The 19,823-nt window shown below is 57.5% G+C and overlaps 2 protein-coding genes across 12 annotated transcripts in view; one reads left to right on the plus strand and one right to left on the minus strand.

Annotated features, from left to right (window-relative positions):
• The first annotated feature begins 76 nt into the window (after positions 1–76).
• Mppe1 (metallophosphoesterase 1) lies at positions 77–14,627 on the plus strand. Of its 11 annotated transcripts, none has more exons than XM_023707493.1 (13): positions 101–166; positions 3,060–3,192; positions 3,714–3,818; positions 5,362–5,858; positions 6,027–6,281; positions 7,707–7,815; positions 10,213–10,316; positions 11,109–11,183; positions 12,305–12,413; positions 12,503–12,568; positions 12,633–12,755; positions 13,644–13,784; positions 14,066–14,627. In XM_023707493.1, exons 4-13 carry the CDS (start codon positions 5,452–5,454, stop codon positions 14,246–14,248), a joined length of 1,572 nt encoding a protein of 523 aa, XP_023563261.1. In that variant the 5' UTR covers positions 101–166; positions 3,060–3,192; positions 3,714–3,818; positions 5,362–5,451; the 3' UTR covers positions 14,249–14,627. The 11 variants fall into 11 exon arrangements, with proteins under 11 accessions (XP_023563264.1, XP_023563270.1, XP_023563269.1 ...); XM_023707494.1 differs by lacking the exon at positions 101–166 and adding an exon at positions 1,578–1,773; XM_023707499.1 differs by lacking the exon at positions 101–166 and having other exon boundaries at positions 2,837–3,192; positions 5,362–5,457; positions 5,654–5,858.
• Positions 14,628–16,437: 1,810 nt separating this feature from the next.
• Gnal (G protein subunit alpha L) overlaps positions 16,438–19,823 on the minus strand; it is a 95,554-nt gene continuing 92,168 nt past the window's right edge. Inside the window, exons 10-12 of the mRNA XM_023707510.1 lie at positions 19,269–19,399; positions 18,457–18,524; positions 16,438–16,718 (exon numbers count right to left, since the gene is read on the minus strand). Of these exons, the coding sequence (XP_023563278.1) occupies positions 16,572–16,718; positions 18,457–18,524; positions 19,269–19,399 (346 nt within the window). The 3' untranslated portion in view covers positions 16,438–16,571. The remainder of the gene's footprint in view (positions 16,719–18,456; positions 18,525–19,268; positions 19,400–19,823) is intronic.

The raw sequence follows: 19,823 nt of genomic DNA on the forward strand, positions 1-19,823 counted from the left end.
GCCCCGCCTTCCCCCGCCCCGCCCTCCCCGTCACGCCCTCCTAGCCCCGCCCTCCCCGCGCCGGGGGCGGTGCTCCGGCCGCGCGGGACCGGAAGTCGCCTGGCCGAGGCCGAGCCTGCGCCTTCGCAGGACGGCAGCGGGACGAGTCCCCGGCGAGGGGCGCGAGGTGACGGGGGCTGCGGCGTGGGCGGCTGGGGAGCGGCCGCGAGACTTGCGGTCGGCCGGTCCTTGCAGGTGGCACGCGCCGAGCGCCACGGCCTGCCTGCCCTAACGGATTTCTTAGTTTTCCGCTTCCAGTTTTTATTTTTGTCCTGCGTGTCTGCGGCGCGCTATGGTTAGTTCCCCCGAGCTGCTGCACGCGCGTGACCTGACAGCTTCACTCTCCTTTTGTCCTTCGCGCTTTCCTCCGTTCCTTGGTCCCTTTCCGTTTGAAAAATCTAGCTCCCTGCTTCCCCGTGTCTAGCTTTTGTTGTTGCTCCTCATATTTTGGGTTCACATAAAGGAAACGGAGGTACTTAGGCTGGTGTGCTTTACAGCACTTGGCACTATGGTCTCCAGAAGCACACATTTTCCCTACGGGCGTCACAGGTTTATCCTTTTTCACGGCAGAGTGGTGCTCCGCGGTGTAGAAATGCCGCGTGTCCCTGTCCGCCCGTCTGCTGGTGGACGAGCGTGCTGCCTCCAAGATTCGCTCTTGGAATCGCGCCGGGAGCATGCGCGGCGCGCTGCGGTAGCGTAGCTCGGGAAGATGCTAGAAGGACCGCGGGCTTGAACGGAATTTCTGTTTTAGGTTCCTGCGGCCTCTCGTCCGACCCCGCAGCGGGCCGCGCCGGTGCGCGTTCCCAGCCGCAGGGCGAAGGTTCCCCCCGGCCGGCCGCCCGCCCAGCGTTCCGATTCTCCGGCAAGCGCGCCCGGCCGTGTCCTCATCGGCTCGGCTTCCTGCCGCCTCCAGGTCGGTCCGGTTACTTGCCCAGAGTTCACGAAGTGAAAGGTTGCTCAGCAGTGGAACGTACTGCCTGTCTCACTTCCCCTAAATCGCTCAGCGTTTTGGGAGGAAGGCCGCAGAGCGCTTGTGCGGCTCTCCCTGTGCAGCGCCAGGCTTCTTAGGTGAGATGGGCGCTGTTCCCCTCACCCTCTGCTGCCCCTCCCTCCGCGTTCAGCGCGCAAGTAGGCTAAGGGCTGTACGCCGCCGGAGAACTTGCCCAGAGAGCCTGCCTGCCCCTTAAGCAAGTAGTGCGCTTGGATGCGAAAGAAAGCCCCAGTACAGGGCCAGGTTAGCCTGCTGGAGTGTGTGTGCGCGTGTGCGTGTGCGCGCATGCATGTGTTTCTTCCTGTGTTTGACTGACTTGCCTGGGACCACATCACTGAGAAGAAACTGGGGATTGGGCTTCCAGCTACTGGTCCCAGGTCAAAGGCAGAACCAGGAGCTACTTGGTTTTCTGTTTCTGCAGAAAGGCTTAAGGGGAAATGGTTATGGCTTTTCTTTTTTGTATTTTTTAGGGAAGGGTCTACAGGGTGTTCAGGTCTCAATACTAGATCAGACTCGTAGTGATCCGCCTGTCTACAGCCTCCCAAGAGCTGGGATTACAGGTGTGCGCCACCACACCCAGTCTCAAGAAGTGGCTTTTTGAGCCTTCGAGCAAGCTTCTCTTTTGTGGATTTCCACATGTCCTGTGTACCTGCTTGCCGACCTACTCAACACATCAGTGCAAAGACGTTTTGTCAGGGCAAATAGGGGCCACATGTACAGCTTTCTCTCCTGTTTCTAGTATGGTAGGGTTTTTTGTTTTGTCTTTTGGATTTAAAGATAGTAATGGAGCAAAAGAGTGAAGGATATGTGTTTGTAATTCTTTGTTTTTTGTTAGTATTTAGTACAGGATCTACGGGGTGTTACTACACAATTTGGACTTGTAGTGATCCTCCTGTTTTCAGCTTCCCAAGCACTGGGATTACAGGCACAGGCCACCATGCCCAGTCCCAATCAACATCTCAGTGCGCCCCAGGGGTGGGGCCAGCATGGCATGCTAGGGATTGAACCCCAGTCCCTGCAGAACCCTGGTCCCTGTGAACTCTGGTCCCTGTGTCTGCCTAAGCAGGCAGTTAATCCACTGAGCTATCTGGCCAGCCCTGTATAATTCTGTCTTTGTTTTTGTTTTTTTGAGATAGGGTCTCACTATGCAGTTCAGACTGGCTTTGAGCTTACAGTGCAGCCTAAGTTGGCCTCGAACTCTCAGTCATCCCCTCCACAGCCTCCCAAGAGCTGGGATTACAGGCCGGTGCCACCACGCCCAGTCTCAGTCACTGTCTCAGCACAGCCTGGGGGCGGGGCCGGCACAGGGTCTTGCTATGTAGTGCAGGCTAGCCTTGAATTCCCAGAGATCCTCCTGGCTTGGTCTCCTGAGTGCTGGGATCACAGTCGTGAGCCACCATTTCAAGCTTTCTTCTAGATTTTTGAAAAATTCTGTGATAGGTATCAGTGAGTGGGGTTTCATTTTCTTTGATCATTACTGTGATATTAGGAGTAAGGTGTGTATGAAATCAAGATGTTGCAGGTTTGGCGTTTCAGTGCGCACGGGGCCAAGGGTTTCAGGGCGGGTGCCGTTGCCCTCCTAGGCTGTGCTGTGGCGACCTCGTGGAGTTTCAGTTGGGCTAGTGTTGGTAATCTCAGTAATGGTGACAAGTGCGCCTTGAGGAGTGGACCCAGCGATAGTTTAGGTAATTTTGGTTCCCTCACTTCTGGTTCTAGAGGTCAAACCCAGGGGCTTCTCTCTGAGTAATCTTCAGCTCCTTTTCATTTTCATTTTTATTTTGAGGTAGGATCTCACTAAATTGTGCTGGGCTCAAAGTCTGCCTGCCTCAGCCTCCCAGAGCGCTAGGATGACAGGCATGCGCACCATGTCCAGCTATAGAATTTTGGCTTTTAATCCCAAAGCTGGTCATGCAAAAGAAAGCTGCTGCTATGGATAGAATTGTAGGCAAGACAACACCTAGAATGTCACTGTCATCTGGCTTCCTCTCCTGAGTGTGCTGGTTTAGTGATTCATAGATCATATTTCCAGGCACTTCTGAAAGCACTCCCCAAAGGCAGTATTCCTGTCATGACCCAGGGAAAGAGCTCAGGCTTGGCTCCTCCCTCTTCTCCCCCCCCCCCCCCATGCAGTGGTTCCAGCTGAAATGTAGGCTGGACCACAGGTGGGCCGGTGGGCAGGCCTGGGGCAGGGCAGGGCAGAGCAGGGCAGGGCAGGGCTGGTCTGCCTTGAGGAGCTGGGCTGGTCCTTCCCCCTTTCCTTCCCCTTCTCCTCCTCCTTTTCCTCTGCTCTCCCCTCCCCCTCTGGGCCTGGAAGCCGGTCTTTCCAGTTGTTGCAAGAAGGAGGGGGCTCTGTCCTTCCCCTAGAGGGCTTCTGAGCCTGGGCAGGTCCCTCTTTCTACTGCCCTGGGGTAGGAGCGACCTGTTCTCCACTTGTCAGTTCTGTGAGGCATCTGTCTTGGCTCCAGAGGAGGGCAGGTTTGTCTTGGCTTGGGAGGGCGCTGAGAACTCTTGACTCCACATTTGCTTGGGCAGAGGAAGAAGGGGTGTGAGCATATGGACTTCTGAGGGCCGGGATGGTGGGGCAGCCCCAACTGGCTCTCCTTGCCTCCTCTCTTTTCCTCCCTCCATCCCTCTCCTGCCTTCTTCCAGGCCCTGATCTGCATGATGGTTTTTGTTTGTGCAGAAGAGTGTGGGAGCTTGGAGCAGGCCAAAGCCCCCGATCCTCCTGTTGGCAGCTTAGAAATCATCTTTGGGGACACAGTCCAGCCCGGAATTAGGATCAGGCCAGGTACACCCACCCGCTGCCCAGCCACAAGGTCCCTCTGCACCCAGGGAGCTGGAGGACTTTGCTCATGTCCCTCTCGCTGGATCATGCTGAGCAGGACAGGGCAGCCTCTCCAGCTCTGAGTCACAGTTGCTGAGCAAAGGCGGAGTAGGTGGAGGGGCAGCTGGAAGCAGCCTCTGGGTTTCCCGTGAGATGGAAGCATCCCCACCCCATCCAGAGGGCAGGTCCCTGCTTCTCCTCACTCCTGGAAGTTGTGAGCTGGGCTGGGTGCAACTCTTAGGAGTCCTGTCGGGTCCAGAACTTCTGAAAGCAAATGAGATTTTAAGTCAGATCATTGGCTTTGATAAGTTTGATTTATTAAGACCAGGGCACTGGGTCTTAGGAAACATCCTCACCGTGCCTTGGAGTCGCTTTCTCTGCTGCCAGGGCCAGCCAGGCCGAGTCCATGTTGGGGCCTGGTGTTGGTTGCCGCCAGTACCCATGGGCCCACATGTTCTCCAGGCTGACCTTGGGCAGATGGGTGCAACCCTGTGGGCTGCAGTGTGGGCTGTGTGGGGCAGGCTTGTGGGTAAAATGCGCTTGGGCTGCTGCTCTCAAACAGTGCCCTTCCTCCAAGTGTCCCCAGCTGGATGGTCCAGGCATTGTGGTCTCTGGGCGCTGCCACCGGAGTCCTCAGAGTGGGGACGTGGCACAAGGACATTGGCTTTCAGGGGAATCCAGAAGGGTGTGGGCTGCAGGCTGGAGGGCTGTGCAGACCCTGTTGGAAGCCACACTTCGGCTTCAGCACTGCTTCCTCTCTGTAAGTGACAGTGTAAGGGACAGGTGCAGCGGAGCACAGCATGTGTGGTCCCTGCCCTGCCAGCCGCCAACTGGAGAGCAGGGCCAGATGACATGGCCCGGCCTTCTGCCTCTTCCACTGTCCCCATTGGGAGCTGGCAAGGGGAGGCAGGGCCACACTACACACAGGCATTGCCCTCATGGGGCGTCTCCTGCCGCTCCTCGGACACTCCAAGCAGGTTGCAAAGCTCAGCTGAGCTTAGGAAGACCGTGAACCCCTGTAACAGCCCCCGGGGAGAGGCCCGTGTGCCGCTGCGCACATTGTCCCTGACCGAGCGTTGGGGTGCAGCAGCAGGGGCACCATGCTTGTTTAGAGTGATCGATGACAGTATTGATATTGATTGCTTCATGCAAGGGACTGCTGGTCCCCAGTGGCCTTGTGGGACGATTGTTGGGTCCACAGATGCCCCTTCCTTGTGGGACAGCAGAGTAGAAAACTGAGGGGTTCATGCCAGAGGCCATAGGAATCTGTCGATACTTTCTTTTCATGGCCCTGGGAATGGAACCTAGGGTTTTTGCACCGACCCTTTTTTCATTTATTTTGAAACGAGGTCTCACCAAGTCACTGAGTTGGCCAGGCTGGGCTTGAGTTCATAACCCTCTTGCCTCAGCCTCCCTGAGTGCTGGGACCAGAGCTGTGTAGTGCCCCACCCAGCTAACCTGTTGGTGCTTACTTAGGTCTCGGTGGGGGGGTGGGGGGTCTTTCTAGAAGTCTCCGGGGGGCCCTGCTTGAGTGGTTGAGCGTCTGTAGACTTCTTCCTGCTCTGGGAAGAGCGGTCCTGGTGGGTTGGCCTGGCACATGAAGGTAGGGAAGTGGCGAAGGCGTTGTGAGTGTTCTCCTGAGCAGCGGGGTCTCGGCATGGGGATGTGCTCGATGCCACGCTTGGTGGCACTCACGGTCCTGTCCTCATGGGGAGCTGGTGCTCGCGCGCTGCGTCCTGGGTCCTTTCATGCCCTCTCCTCCTCCCGTCCCTGTCTCTCTGTCCCCTTCTCTTCTGCAGAAGATTTGTCTATTTCCCGGCCTCTGCTCTTACATGCTGCTTACACACCTCGGAGATGGCTGTGCCACAGAGGACCCGCTCGAGCCAAGTGCAGGAATTTGGATGCCCGTGGGGCCCTAGTGTTCATGGGAAGCCCAGACCCAGCAAAAGCCTGCGAGGGTTCTCTGAGGATCCCGGAGCACCAACAAGGAGCAAAGCAGAGAAGGTGACTCTGTTGGGGATGTGAACAGGACTCAGAGCCTGCACTTTTCTCTTGGCTTTAGGCAGTTAAGCTCAGACTCCACCTGCACCCTCACAGCCCCTGTGGTTCCCTCCCTGTGTCTGGCCACCGGGCTTGCCACCTGCTGCGTGAAGGCACCATGTGCCTTGCCAGGCGGGGGTGGCGACGGCAGGGCTTCCGCCTGCTGGAGAGGAGTTCGCTGCTGTGGAAGCTCATGGCCGTCATCTTCGCTGCGCTGCTGTTCTGTGAATTCTCAATCTACTACCTCGTGATCTTCCGGTGTCACTGGCCAGAGGTGGCCCCACCTGCTCACAGTGGAGAGCAGGCGCCTGTGCTGAGAGCCATGGTCCTGGCCGACACACACCTGCTCGGGGAGGTGCAAGGCCACTGGCTGGACAAGTTGAGGAGGTGAGGGTCCCAGGACCCCAGGGTGTGCTCGCTCATTCTCCTCTCAGGCTGGGGATTCTCTGCTGCCCTGGACTCTGCTGTGTGTGGGATGCTTTGGGTGCGGGGCTCGTGAGTAGCTCTGTGACTTTGAACAGTGACCGCCCCTGGGCCCCAGCTTTGTGGGTGACGGGGTGAGCCATTGGGATTTTTGTCCCCTGGATGCTGGCAGCTGTATGGCTTTTCCCTGGGGGGACCGCTCTTGGCTCAGCAGCACCAGCTGTTGGTCCCCCAGAGACCCTTGTGTTTGTTTTTGATTGTGGTAAAGTGCACAGTCACGGTGTGCTGTCCTAACCGCTTCTGAGCACCCAGGCACTGTGCCTCACACGCCACGCGCTGTTCTCTCACGTGGCTGCTCCCTGAGGGACCTTTGCCCTGAGTGCTCACCGCACCCTTCTCCCTGCTCTGCTGTTGGCTGCTGTCTTCCTCCTCCCTGCTGGCTCTGGCCACTCTAGTTCCCGTCTCTGCCACTGGCTTATTTCCATTTGCATTGTGTCCCTCAGGTCCCTTCCTGTCCCCATGTATCCAAGGCTGAGTCCACTTGTGCAGGCCACAGTTTCCTTACCCACCCATTAGGGGGCAGTGGGGTGCCCCCCCAGCTACAGGGATGGCAGTGGCAGTGTGTGGTGGGGCCTGTCTTTGCCCTGCGGGCCCTGTGCCAGCCTCTTTTCCCACAGTGGCACCACCTGCCTCTCTGGACATCAGTGTTCTTGCAAGAGGCAGTGGCCCAGGGGCCCTGGGGTGGGGCACTTGGTGTTTGTGGGTGGAGAGATATGTGGTAGAGGGGACCCTGTGTCCTTTACCAAGGTGCCAACCAGAGAAGGCCGAGGAGAGGTAACTCTGTGGCTTCCTACAGGTCCTACAAATTGGCCTTTACTTAGGTCTGACCCCAGGCTGGCCTTGAATTATGATCTGCCTGCTTCAGCCTCCTGAGTGCTGGGGTTAGTGTGCGCTGTTCACTATCTCTTGGGGTCTACCTCAGTTCTGCCCTTTAAGAAGTGCAACTTGGGCTGGGGGTGCAGCCTGGCATACCACACAGAGCCTGGTCCCATCATCAGCACCACAGCCAGGCGCACACACAGGTGTGGGGAGCAGGAGCCTGGCCCGCCGTCTCCCGGGTGTGCAGCACAGCCGGTTTGTGTGCTGACTTTGCCTGCGCTTGGGTTCTGGAGAGGAGTCCAGGCTTCGCGCTGTGGGGCCCAGATCTGAACCTCAGTGCTAGTGGCGTGCTGAGGGGTGCCCTTTGGTACCTCCATTCCCCACATGGAACTGGATTCAGGATGGAAAGGCAGGGTGGGTCACAAACAAAGAGGACAGGGCCAGTCAGCCACCTTCCCAGAGGCTGGGGACACCATGGCCTCCACCTGATGCCCAGTCTCCCATTGCCAGGGAGTGGCAGATGGAGCGAGCATTCCAGACGGCCCTGTGGGTGCTTCAGCCCGAAGTCATCTTCATTCTGGGCGACATCTTTGATGAGGGAAAGTGGAGCTCACCACAGGTAGGACCTGCCCCAGGCACTCTGGCAGGGAGGCTACCAGGGTGCTCAAAACAGATGGCCTGAAAGGAGTTGTCACAGTGACGCGCATACCGCCAAGCGCACCCCACACCGACTCCCTCTGCCTCGAACATGCTGACCCGATCAGAAATACAGCCAGTGCTGCTGTGTGCCATCCGGCAGGAAGGCTGCTCAGAAATGCATGGTGGCGGGCCTCACCCACTTCATTTACCAGATAGGCACTGTGCCACTCTGGCCCTTCCCCGAGGTCAGGACGTTTGGGATGGGCCCAGGATACGGAGCAGCTAGGACTGCAACTAAAGAACTCAGGACGGAGGACTCCAGTGCTGTTTCAGAAAGTGGTAAAGATGATGGGATAGGTGTGTATGGAGCATGGGGGAGAATTTGAAGGAGATTCATGGCATTGTCTTTTACCATAGTAAATATTGTAGAATTTATTTATTTTTGATTTTTTGAGATGGTCTCACTATGTTGTTCAAGCTGGCTTGAATTCACTGTGTAGCTCAGGCTGGCCTTGAACTCACCGCGACCCTCCAGCCGCAGCCTCCTGAGTGCTGGGATTACAGGCGTGCGCCGCTGCCCCACAACACCATAGTTTGAACCCTCACTGCACTGCCGATCACAGCTCGTGTAGTGGCTCTCGTTGCAGGGTTGGTTTAGAGTATACTGCTATTAAAGGGTGGTGTCTGAGGCTCATCTTACATGCGGCTGTGTGATCTTGTGGGAAGTAGCGGGTCGGCCAGAAAAGTGGAGTCCTGGGGCCCTGCAGGAAAGGGCAGGACAGGCAAGGTGGTGCAGGGTCAGCCACGGCCAGGCTGGGAGTCTAACTTTGCACAGCTGGTTTTCCTGCACTGTGGGATCCTGGCCTCGCATTGGTGGGCAACGCCGGGCCGCCTCACTCCCACCCACACTCCACTGTAGGCCCTGGGGCTCAGACCCTCGCCTCTCCCCTCTGATTTTTTTCCCTCTGAGTAGAGGTGCAGAGGGAGGTTCCTTGGTGGTCTGGGAGCTTGAGGCCCTAGCCTTGGCGGTGGGGTGGGGGAGCCCCTCATAAACCAAGGAGAAAGACTAAGATTGCCTCCCCACAGCTGTCAGAACACTGCCAGCTTCAGCCTTGGAGTGGTCCTTGTTGCTGAGTTTAAAATGCTTCCTCACCGTGGTTCTTGGGAGGGATTTGATTTGGGAGTATTTTAAAGAATCCGTTGGCACTTCCTGGGATGCCCTAGAGGCAACGCAGTGGTTTCGGTTCAGTTATGCTAGGGACCCACTGCTTAGGGACCTGCAAGGGCTGCTACAATACCGGATCTAAAAGGCAAGATCATGAAATGCTTTCGGTAGAGAGTAGCTAGTCATACAATGAAGTTGGGTCGTTTTGGCAAATTACACAGTGTCTTAAATTCAGGGTAGCATGTTGTGATTTTCTAAGCAGTTACTCTGATTTTGTTATTCTGACTTTAGGTAGTAATTGTTAAGGTGAAGTGTTTGCCACTGAGATACTTCCTAGGCTGCACTGTATTTAAAGTTTCTGGGATAAAGGTGATTACTCTCCGGAATAGAGGGTTATTTTTTGTCTAGCTTGAGGTCTTGGTCCAGTTGAAGCTTGGAGGTCTGTAAGAAAAAGAACTGCGCAGCCCTGACCCGAAGCACAAGTGAAGGCCGGGTCAGGAAAGTGGTGGGGCGGTCATATGATGCATGAGGCCTCCTGCACACTGGCACTGCGTGGCAGCCACCCCGTGGTGGCTTTGGCTGCAGTGGCCTGAGGCTGTTGCTTATTTCGACATGGGGAGTATTTATTCCACATCTCCTAAGACTGTTCTGTAGGAGGTCCAGAGCCAAAGCAGCCCACAACCCAGGCCTCTGTCTTGAGATCTTGAAATAGCTAAGTCCAGGAACAAAGAACCTTGGGAAATTTCCAGTTAAAAAATGTTACAAAATGGAGGTGGGTACATTGAACTAAAATGTGGCACCAAATTGAATAGTTTAAGGTATTACATTGAAAGTATTCAGGTAGTCTTAGAAAAAAATATTACATAGGATTAAAAATCTGCAGTTCGGCATTAGCTTTATGAACATCTGATTTGGACTTCTTATATGAAAGCAGGATGTTTTTCTTTTCTCCCTCCCTTCTTCGCCTCCTATCTTCTTTATTTTCATAGCCCTGGATGCCATTTTTGCCCTGGGCTTTATCCCCAGCTCTTTAGTTTTGTTTTGAGGCAGGACCTTGCTAAATTGCCAAGTTGCCCATGCTTGTTCTCACTTCGCCTCTCCTGCCTCAGCCTCCCAGAGTGCTGTGCAGAGGTGCGCCCCACCTTGCCGGCGAGGTCTGGGTGCTGAGCACAGCGTGGTACCCTTCTGGCTCTCACGGCCTCTCTCCCTCAGGCGTGGGCGGATGACCTGGGGCGGTTTCAGAAGATGTTCAGACACCCCTCGCATATGCAGCTGAAGGTCGTGGCCGGCAACCACGACATCGGCTTCCACTACTGGTGAGTACTTCTGGCGGCCGCTGCCCCAGAGCTCTCCTTGGCTGTCATTTAAACCTGCCAAGATTAGGGAAGTCCAGTTTTAGAGATTAATTTATTTGCTTTGTGGCATGGCCCAGGCTGGCATGAAGCCTGCTTCCCTGCAGGGAAGAGGAGGGCGGCAGTGGCTGGGCTGCGTGCTCCCCGGGGGTGAGGGTCTGGCCTGGCATGGCAGTGCGCCCTGGGCAGGATCCGCTGCACACATGTGCTCCTGGGAACTGGCAGCTCTGGGTGCTTGGGGAGACCAGGGATTGCGAGGCCCACAGGCATGGCCGCGTGCCTCTGCCCCCCACTCTGCTTCTGTGCAGTGCCTCAGTTTACCCTCGCTTTGGTCATCGCTGCTGCTGCTTGTTGTTGTTGTTATTGGCCCTGGAGGTTGAGCCCGTGCATTTTGCACTGAGCTACATACCCAGCCCTTTTTATTTTTTATCTTGAGATAGGATCTTGCTAAGTAGCCACATTAGGCTTGTACCTGCAGTCCTCCTGCCTCAGCCTCCTAGAGTGCTGGGACGTGGGTGTGTGCCCCATACTCTGCTTCAGTTGTATGATTTTACTCACTTTCCGAGGGCCGACACAGGGGCCCTGGGTGCTAGGTGACCCCCAGCCCCTGCAGGTTCCTGGACAGCTTGGGGGTGCATGTGAGCCTCTTAGCCAGGGCCAGGGCCACTCTGAACTAGTGCCCCCGAATGACACGCGGTCTGAGAGTCACGCCTGCGGGCCTTTCTGAGTGATACTTCTTTTGGCCTTTGAATGCAGGATGAGCAGTTACACAGTACAGCGGTTTGAGAAAGCCTTCAGCGCGGAGAGGCTGTTTTCTCAGAAGGGAGTGAAGTGAGTCTGGCCTGCAGTCCGAGGGGTGTCCTGGAGCCACACCCCTCCTGCTGCCTTGCGGTGCTGCCCTGTGGGCTGTGCTGTACTCTGCCCTGGCACCCAGGACATGGGGCTGGGCTGGCCCAGCCTTGGTTTCTTCTGCTGTGACCTCTGGGCACAAGTGTAGAGACTCGGGCCGTGCCTGGGACCACGCCCGAGCCCGCCCGCACTGCCCAGTGCTGTGCCTTTCCCCGCCTGCCTCGCAAAGGCTTGTTCATGGTGGTGTTTTGGTGTTTTTGAAATGGAGTCCCATTTACATGCACAGGCTGGCCTCCAAGTGATCCTTCTGCTTCAGCCTCCTCAGTAGCCAGGCCTGTGCGCAGCTCGAAGCATCTTTTTACTTGATCAGATTTCCTTACTTCACAAAGGCTGTTCCCATGGCTACAGTACCCTGGCTGCCTCTGCCCCCCGCCCACCCTTTGCCATCAGCCCTGACCAGCAGACCAGAGTTGTGGGTCTCCTGCTTGGCTGCTGGCTCGGGTGGAGGGTGGTCCAGGGGTTTTCTGTGCCATCCTCAGGGGCACAGCAGTTCGCTGTTACTGGGTCAAAGTTCTTAGAGGAGCCCTGTCCCCACCCACTGCCGTGGAGCCTCTTAGGACTTCCTTTCCCTGTGCTGCGCCACTGTGGCGACAGGATGCCCTTTTGAGTGATTCCCAGCCGCAGTGTGTTAGGAGCCTCTGACAGGCTCCTTGCTCCTGATCTCTAGCAGTCAGGGTCCCGCAGTCTCCAGCCAGGTCCAGCCTGCTGACGCCCAGGGAGGAGCTTACGGAGCAGATGATACCTGGCCTCAAGGCCCAGCCTAGGGCCACCTGGCCCACTGCCTCACTGCGGGGTGCCCTGCTCCTCGTGTCCATCCTGCCAGTCGCCTCCAGGAGCGGAGCGAGGCTGGAGGGCAGGCTGGTCCTGGCCATCTGTGGCGTAGACGTGTGCCCTCCACAGCACAGCCAGGCTGGCAGTGGAGGTGCCCAGGCCCAGCTCGGCCAGTGCCCAGCCGGGCTGGGTGCGTGATGCCCTCACGGCGGGCGTGGCTCTCGGGGCTGCATCCCACCTGCAGCCCCGTGTCCTCTGGCCCTTGCTCCCAGCTTTGTGATGGTGAACAGCGTGGCCATGGAGGGTGACAGCTGCAGCATCTGTGCGGTGGCTGAGGCCGAGCTCCTGGAGATCTCGCGCCTCCTGAACTGTTCCCGAGAGGTAGGGGCACTAGGGACCCCAAACCCTCTGTGCAGAGCCTGCCTGCCTCGCCTGGCCCCAGGCCTGTGTGACGCCAGCTCTGCCTACAGGTGCGGGGCTCCGGCCCGTGTGGAGCAGGGCAGCGGCTGCCCCCATCGGCCCCCGTCCTGCTGCAGGTGAGCCGGTGGGATGCGGGGTGCCCTCCGCGGCCAGAGCAGCCTCTGACCCTGCCGCCTGCAGCACTACCCGCTGTACCGCGCCAGCGATGCCAACTGCTCGGGACCAGATGCAGCCCCGCCTGAGGAGAGGAGCATCCCCTTCAAGGAGAGATACGATGCGCTTTCCCAGGAGGCCTCACAGAAGGTACGGGCTCCATGGCGCAGCCACCCAGGCAGGGACAGGGTGGACACGGTGTGCAGGCCATGCACAGGCTGGGGTCCCGTCAGGGCCGGGGGGCTGTGTTCCTTCACATTTTCAGTAGGTCTGCTTTTCCTGATCTCAGGTTAGTAATGTTCTCTGCTCATCCTTGCATTCAGAAAACGCCCAGCAGTTGGGCATGCGGGTTGCACGCCTGTAACCCCAGCACTCGAGGGGCTGAGGCAGTCCCGAGTGGGAGCCCAGGTAGGACAACATAGTGAGGCTCTGGGTCAGACTGAAAAATAAAAGGTGGGAGGCAGCTCAGTGTGTAGACTGGGTTCCATCTTCAGTTCTGGGGAAAACAAATAATACTTCCCATCAACATGAATAGATTTAGAAATATAAATGGACCTGAGAGTCCAGTTTTTTTGTGTGTGTGGTACCAGGGATTGAACTCAGGACCCTGTGCTTGCCAGGCAGGTGCTTATTCTACTGAGCTATCTACCCGGTCTGAGAATACAGTTTTTAGGGACTTAAATAAAATGTGCTTTCTTGGAAAATGCATATTTAGTGTATACATAATATATCACATATATATGAAAAATGAAAATTATATATAAATCAAATATTAGTTTATATTTGAAATACATTTGTGGACTATATTTAAAATAAGTTTTTAAAAAGTGTTTATAAAAATAAAATATGATAAACATAAAATCTGAGATTGGAAGAGTAGACTGTAGTAAAATAGGATTTTGAGGGGAAAAAATTGGCCAGGGGCATGACTTGCAGCCAGTGACGCCTGCCTGGTCACCCCCGCGCTGCCTGCTTGCCGCCCGTGTCCTCCTCACCCCGCCCCCATGCCGACCCCCCTCCTGTGCCCAACATGCCCAGCTGCTCTGGTGGTTCCGGCCGCGCCTGGTGCTGAGTGGCCACACGCACAGTGCCTGTGAGGTGCTCCACAGTGGGAGGATCCGCGAGCTTAGTGTCCCGTCCTTCAGCTGGAGGAACAGAAACAACCCCAGCTTTGTCATGGTAACTACCACGGCCTTTATTATAGTCATGAGCTTTTACATCGTGACCTCCACCACTGAGCAGGCTGTCTGCACCCAGGAGCCGCCCCACCCACGGGTGCTCCCTTCCTGGGAAGGGGTCCGGGTCCCACAATGGAAGGAGACAGGCTGCCACGCTGGCTCCTCCGTCTCTGTGACACTTTGTGCTGCTCTGCCACGTGTCCCCTACCGTGTGATGGGACCCGCCGGCTGGGGTGCCATCCTGTGGGCCTCTAGCTTAGACTGTCCGGTCCTCTCTCCCAGGCCAGCCTGACATCGCATGACTATGCCCTCTCCAAGTGCTTCCTCCCTCAGGAGGACACTGTCCTGGCCACCTACTGTGGGGTGGCAGGGCTCCTCGCCGCCTTTGGCCTGGCTCACGCGGGCCGCTGGGCCCTGCCCTTCCTCTCTGGCTGGACGGCGCTCAGGACGCACAGGGCCAGGTGAGGAGCGGTGGTGGCCCTGCTGCTGCTGGACATCAGGGCCCACACCCCGCTCGAGTCGTGACGGCAGAGCTGGAAAACTGAACACGTTCTACAAGGCGTCAGTTCTGTCCTTTCAGCAGACACACGGGTAATCTGGCGGCTCTGCAGAGGACGCGAAGCTGCCCGTAGCAGCCTGCCCAGGTGCGCGGACTGGCTCGGCTGTGTCCCACTGTGCCCAGCCACGCTAATCTGCTGAAGTCGGGCTTCTAGACACACGGACTTCTCTTCTTCAGGAGACTGGGATGTTCCACCCAAACCTCACGGCTGTCAGAGACCAGACTTAAAAGAAAAGACTTGGACATGGTTTTGGGTATTTAAAAATAACTTGCAGTAATTTAAACCAGATAAACTGTATTGTTGTTTTTCTCCCCTAAGAGTGCGGCTCTTGTTTGTAACCTCGCTTTGACTGACTTGCTCGGCGCTCTGGGCCTCGTGCACGCCCAGAAAGCTCTGCTGCAGAGCCGCCCTGTCAGGGTGCTTCAGTGAGAGGGGCGGATGAGCCAGATGGCGGCGTCATGCTTCTGTCTCTTGGTGGCGGTGTGTTTCTTCAGTTCCTGTGCTGCCTGGACAGATCTGGGAGAAGTGGATGTCCCTTTCCGTCCGTGCCTGCCCCAGGCCAACCAGGGAGTCCAGCACCAAGGCGGGGAGGCAGCCCTCGGGCTTGGGTGGGGCTGCTGTGGCCTTCCTGGAGAAGCAGCTTTTAAATCTGAGTGAGCTCATAAAGGACTAGGAAGCTCCGACTAGTGGACTTGTGGAGTCAGCTCTGAAATAGGTGAACAGGACGTGAAGGGGAACTGACGCAGTCCTGCGGCTGCTGCCGCTCTGGCTTTGTATAGGTGAAGTGACACTGGGCATCGTCACAGATGCCCGCAGGCGAAGCAGATCCCGCCCACCTGGGCCCGAGGTGGCAGCCAGCCTCAGTTCTGTGGCTCTTGAGGCTGCATGTGCTAATCTCTGGGGAGGGCAAAGTAGCCATAGGCTGTCTTGTGTTTCAGAGAAGGGCTTGGTGGGCCAGGCCGCAGCTCGGGCAGGTCACCTGCCTGGTATGTGTGAGGCGCTGGGTGCCACCCAAGCACCCTCAACACGATGCACCCTCACCCTCGCAGAAGGGCTCTGTGAGGTTTCTGCAGGGAAGGCGGGTGGAGCCGCCCTCCTCTTCCTCCTCGGCCTTCCGCAATAAGCATTCTTCCACAGTGGGGCTGCTTGCTTGTACCTGCCCGGAAACTGACCGGATCTGCAGTCAGCAGTGACCCAGGGGGCCGGGGAAAATGTCCCCCACTCCCTGCAGCAGAGGGGTGCAGTCTGCATCCTGCATCTGAGCTTGGAGTCTCACTTGAAGGACATGGAGCAGGGCTGTGGCAGGTAGTCACGGATCCTTTTTTTTTTTTCTTTGAGACAGGGTCTCTTGGTGTAGTGTGGGCTGGCCTTGAACTTCTGCCTCAGCCTCCCAAGCGCTGGGATTACAGGCGGGTGCCGCCATGCCTGGCTGTGTGTAGGAGTATTTTATAGTGCCAGCCTAATAAAACCGACGCACATCCCATGAATGCTGCTCTTCCTCCTTCTGCAGTAAGCAGCAGGCCACATCGACGCGGGCCTGTTCAGCACAACGGGGCACACTTCCCTCACAGGTATAGCTACCGTCCAGGCACAAAAACCAAGTTTTGTTGGGTAGTGATACAAAAGAAGATTACATTTTGTGATCTGTATGTACAGTATAATAAACCGGTACTAAACCAACAATGACAAGAATATGGGAGACTGCATCCAAGTGAGGGAAAGCATAGGGTTGTTTTAGACAGGAGAAGCTCTCTGGTAGTGAATGTGGCGGCTGTCTGCCCAGGACCCTGCTCTGCCACTTGGGCTGCCCCAAGGCCTGGCCAGGGGTGATGGGAGGGCAGCCACCAGTCAGCCTGTAGCTTCGTCACGGGAAAGCTAAAAGGTTCCCATCTACTGAGTTCTCCGAGATGAGTTGTCACCAGTTAGTGAGTCAGAGGGGTCTGCACAGGAGAGATGTCACCGTGGTGCCACCCAGGGGCCAGGGTCTGCAGTGACAGGGTGGGGTGGGTGGGGAGGCTGTGTTTAAGTGGAAACAAAGCTACAGAACCAAACCCGGGGAAACAGAGGTAGCCAGAGGCTTGGTGGTCACGCACAGGCGCACCCAGGACAGGACAGACAGCAGTCAGGCAACACTGGACACTACAAACTACCACGGCTTGGGGCACACTTATCAAAGTCCTGGGGACGCCCACCTCCGGGCCAGGTCAGGTGGGCGGGTGGCGCCGCCCTCACAAGAGCTCGTACTGCTTGAGGTGCATGCGCTGGATGATGTCACGACAGTCATTGAAGACGCGGCGGATGTTCTCTGTGTCCACGGCGCAGGTGAAGTGGGGGTAGCAGTAGTGCTTGCCGTCACCAGTTGCTGTGCTGATCCTCTGCAAGAGGGGTCTGTATGAGACCGTGTGGCTCCTGGGCATGGGGGTGCCGGGACCATCTCCCAGGCCTCAAGGGGTGGGTGTGGGTTGCTGCACACGGGGCTTGCGCGGGGGCCTTGGCACCCTCAATCCTGAGATGGCCACTTCGTCACGTGAAGATTAGTACAGCACCCTTCTGGATGTGGCCTGGGGTCTGTCTGGGCCCTGCCCTTCCCCCTCTGCTGCTGCTCCCTGCTATTTCCTGGCTGCCAAAAGCTAAGCACCCAGCCCACCATGGACTGGGTTCCCTGAAACTGTGAACCAGATAACCCCCCTCTAAGCTGTGGGTGTTGGGGTTGTGTCCCCGAGGCTGGAGTGCTGGCCAGTCCATACTGGGACAATGTGGAGCTCGTCTGTGTCCATGGGCCCAGCGCTGCAAGATGGCGATGCTCAGGGCTCCCGGAAGTGCCCAGCCCAGTGAGGCGGGACAGAACCGGCATCAGAGCCAGCACTACCCTGCCCCTGCCTGCCGGCCAGCACAGGCGTCCACTGCCGGCAGAGGACACAGGCATGGGTTCTGTTTACTTAGTTTTCACGGACTTGATTTTAGTACCCATGTGTGACAGGGCCTGATGGTGCAGCCTGGCCACGTGGGGGGCCCTGGGCGCTCCCCCAGGGAGTGGGGACACCCTGGTGACACAGAGCAAAATGCCTGTCATCAGCAGTTCTGGAGTGCAGGGCTGAGCCCTGTCCGTCCATTCTGTGTGAGGACCTCTCAGAGCCACAGGGGTGGGAGCAGGAAGCCAGCAGGGCTGCAGAGGCCGGGGTCTGCCTGGCCACACTGTGTCCCTGGCCAGGTCCTGTGCTGAGCCCTAGCCCTAGGCCCATGATGGGACGATCTTCGGAGAGAGAAAGAAGGTAGGAGGTGGTCACTGTGGCAGGGCTAATCCAGCGTGGCTGTCCATGCAGGAAGGGGAGACCAGCACTCAGGCCTGCGGGGGTGACGGCAGCGACCCTGCTCAGCAGGGCAGAGGCTGCAGTGGGGCATTTATTCTCTCTGCCTGAGCTCACACGCTAGGCTGTGGGGGGTCGTGCGGCACTGTCCTTGGGCACCACAAGATTGCTGGGTCCCTGGCTCTACAAGCGCCTGTCACCATGGTCTTGGCTACTGCTAGAAGACTGTTTTCACCTGTTCCTTACCCTGTGTGCCAAATGCTCACTTGGGTGTGAGGGCTGCGACACAGAGCTGATTCCTGTCGTTACAGGAACCAGCTGTCCCTGCCTGGGGCCACACAGACTCGGGATGGGTCCTGTGCCCAGACGCTCGCTGTAGTCTGCTGACTCCCTTTCCTGTCTTGTGTGACACTGGCCATTGCCTACGGGTGCACCTGATTTGTGCACTGATGTTCCCCAGAGGTGACAGAACGGGACCGGCAGAGGGGCCGCCGCGCCAGCCCTGGGCGATGGGTCACCAGGCGGCTGCTGCCCAGGCCCCAGGGCCTCTCCGGAGGTGATGCCCAGGTTCTTAGGTGAGCTCTGACATATAAGGCGGACACCCTGGACAGAAAGGCGGTCTGAAGCTGCAAGCTGTGTGATCCCGGGGGCTGATCTCAGTTCTCGGAACCCTGGTGTGCTGCTCACGAGTGTGGGGCTCCCAGCGGTGGTGAAGACTTGGAGACCAGCAAAAGCTAAGTCATGGGCAAGTTTCAGTGAACACAACACTAAGGTAGCAGAACAAAAGGTTAACCAAACTGCTCACCAGAAACAGGTCCCGGATAAAGAACTTGGCTCTGGTAACCTTGGGGTCTTCTCCTGCATCTGGTGTTGCTGTGGAAATAAAAAATGAAGTTTCGTGTAAGTGGTGGAACACTAAGGTGTGGCTGGACAGAAGCAGGAATGGCTCAGAGCCTGTGGGCCTGTGCTGGTCTCAGCCTCTGACACGCGGCAGTCTGGATGGGACGCTGCAGGAGTGCCAGTGGGGGTAGAACATCCTGAAAGAGGCTTGGGGAGGTCTTGAGAGCTGGTGGGTGGCCCAACGTGGGAGCAAGGGCTGTGTGCTGCTGCGCTCACTGCCCAGCCTTCAGTGCTCCATCCGCAGGGCCTGGCTTCCTGGGGTCACCTCTGCCAGCTTTGCCAGTGGGGGGGATGAAACAGTGCCAGCCAGGGTCACAGGGCGAGGCCACCGCAGCCCCCTTCCTGTGCCACGCAGCACGACGGGGATGTCAGATGAGCCCCCGTGGGTGGATGTACAGAGGACACCTTTCCATGCCAGGGCGGCCTTCACCGGAGAATCTGGGAGCTCCAGACTCTGACCTTGAGCCAGGCCTGGAAAACCCCATACCTGACTCGGTGTGAGGCACAGTGAGGGTGCAGGTGTGCTGCAAATGTCAGCTTGGGGCCGAATGCGAAGGTGTGTGTGGAGGAAGGGAGACTTTCGCGTTCAGGGACCTCACTCTCCGCGCAGGTGTCCAGGTCCTGACTCGACACTGGCCATGGCCTACGGGTGCTGCCTGGGTTGCCATGGGCAGCGGAGGACCCAAGCCGGCCAGGCTCCTTGGGGTGGGGTCTCACCGTCTTCAGGAACGGTGTAGTTTGCATACTCGGGGAAATAGTCTTCGATCTTCGATTTCCCCGCCAGGACCTTCTCCGCCAGCATATCCTGCTTGTTCAGGAACAAGATGATAGAGATGGTACGCAGCCACCTGCAGGGAGTGACAGACACATTTCACACCGGAATGTAGGCCGCCCTGCCCGCCAGCTGCCCAGGGCAGGGCCAGGCTTGGGTCTGGGGCACCAGGGCTTGCCCTGCATCCGGGCGATGGCAGATGTGGGTCACCACTGAGTCCACCAGCTCCTCCTCCTTCAACACCACTGGGCCGGGAGCTTCCGGGTGACCGAGCAAGCCCCATACCTGCATGCACTTGGCATTGCACGGTCTCCAGAGAAGTGACAGCGTTAACCTGGAGCCACAGGGGGACACACCCACCCCCAGCAGGTCTGCTCCTGACAGAGGCTGGAGACAATAGCCAGATGTGACAGGGGCAGGGAGGTGGCTTGGGGACAGTGGTAGGAAGTCATCCGTGTATGCTCTGCTCCCGACACTGGCAGCGGGCATGGGCCTGGAGT

This window comes from Octodon degus, unplaced genomic scaffold, assembly GCF_000260255.1.
Source record: "Octodon degus isolate 3935 unplaced genomic scaffold, OctDeg1.0 scaffold00295, whole genome shotgun sequence".
NCBI lineage: Eukaryota > Metazoa > Chordata > Mammalia > Rodentia > Octodontidae > Octodon > Octodon degus.

Coding starts and splice junctions, on each gene's coding strand:
- Mppe1 (XM_023707496.1), top strand. CDS start 5,452: ATGAAGGTAGGGAAGTGGCGAAGGCGTTGTGAGTGTTCTCCTGAGCAG. Junction 11,184..12,304: donor TTTTCTCAGAAGGGAGTGAA/GTGAGTCTGGCC, acceptor CCTTGCTCCCAG/CTTTGTGATGGTGAACAGCG. Junction 12,569..12,632: donor CGGCCCCCGTCCTGCTGCAG/GTGAGCCGGTGG, acceptor TGCCGCCTGCAG/CACTACCCGCTGTACCGCGC.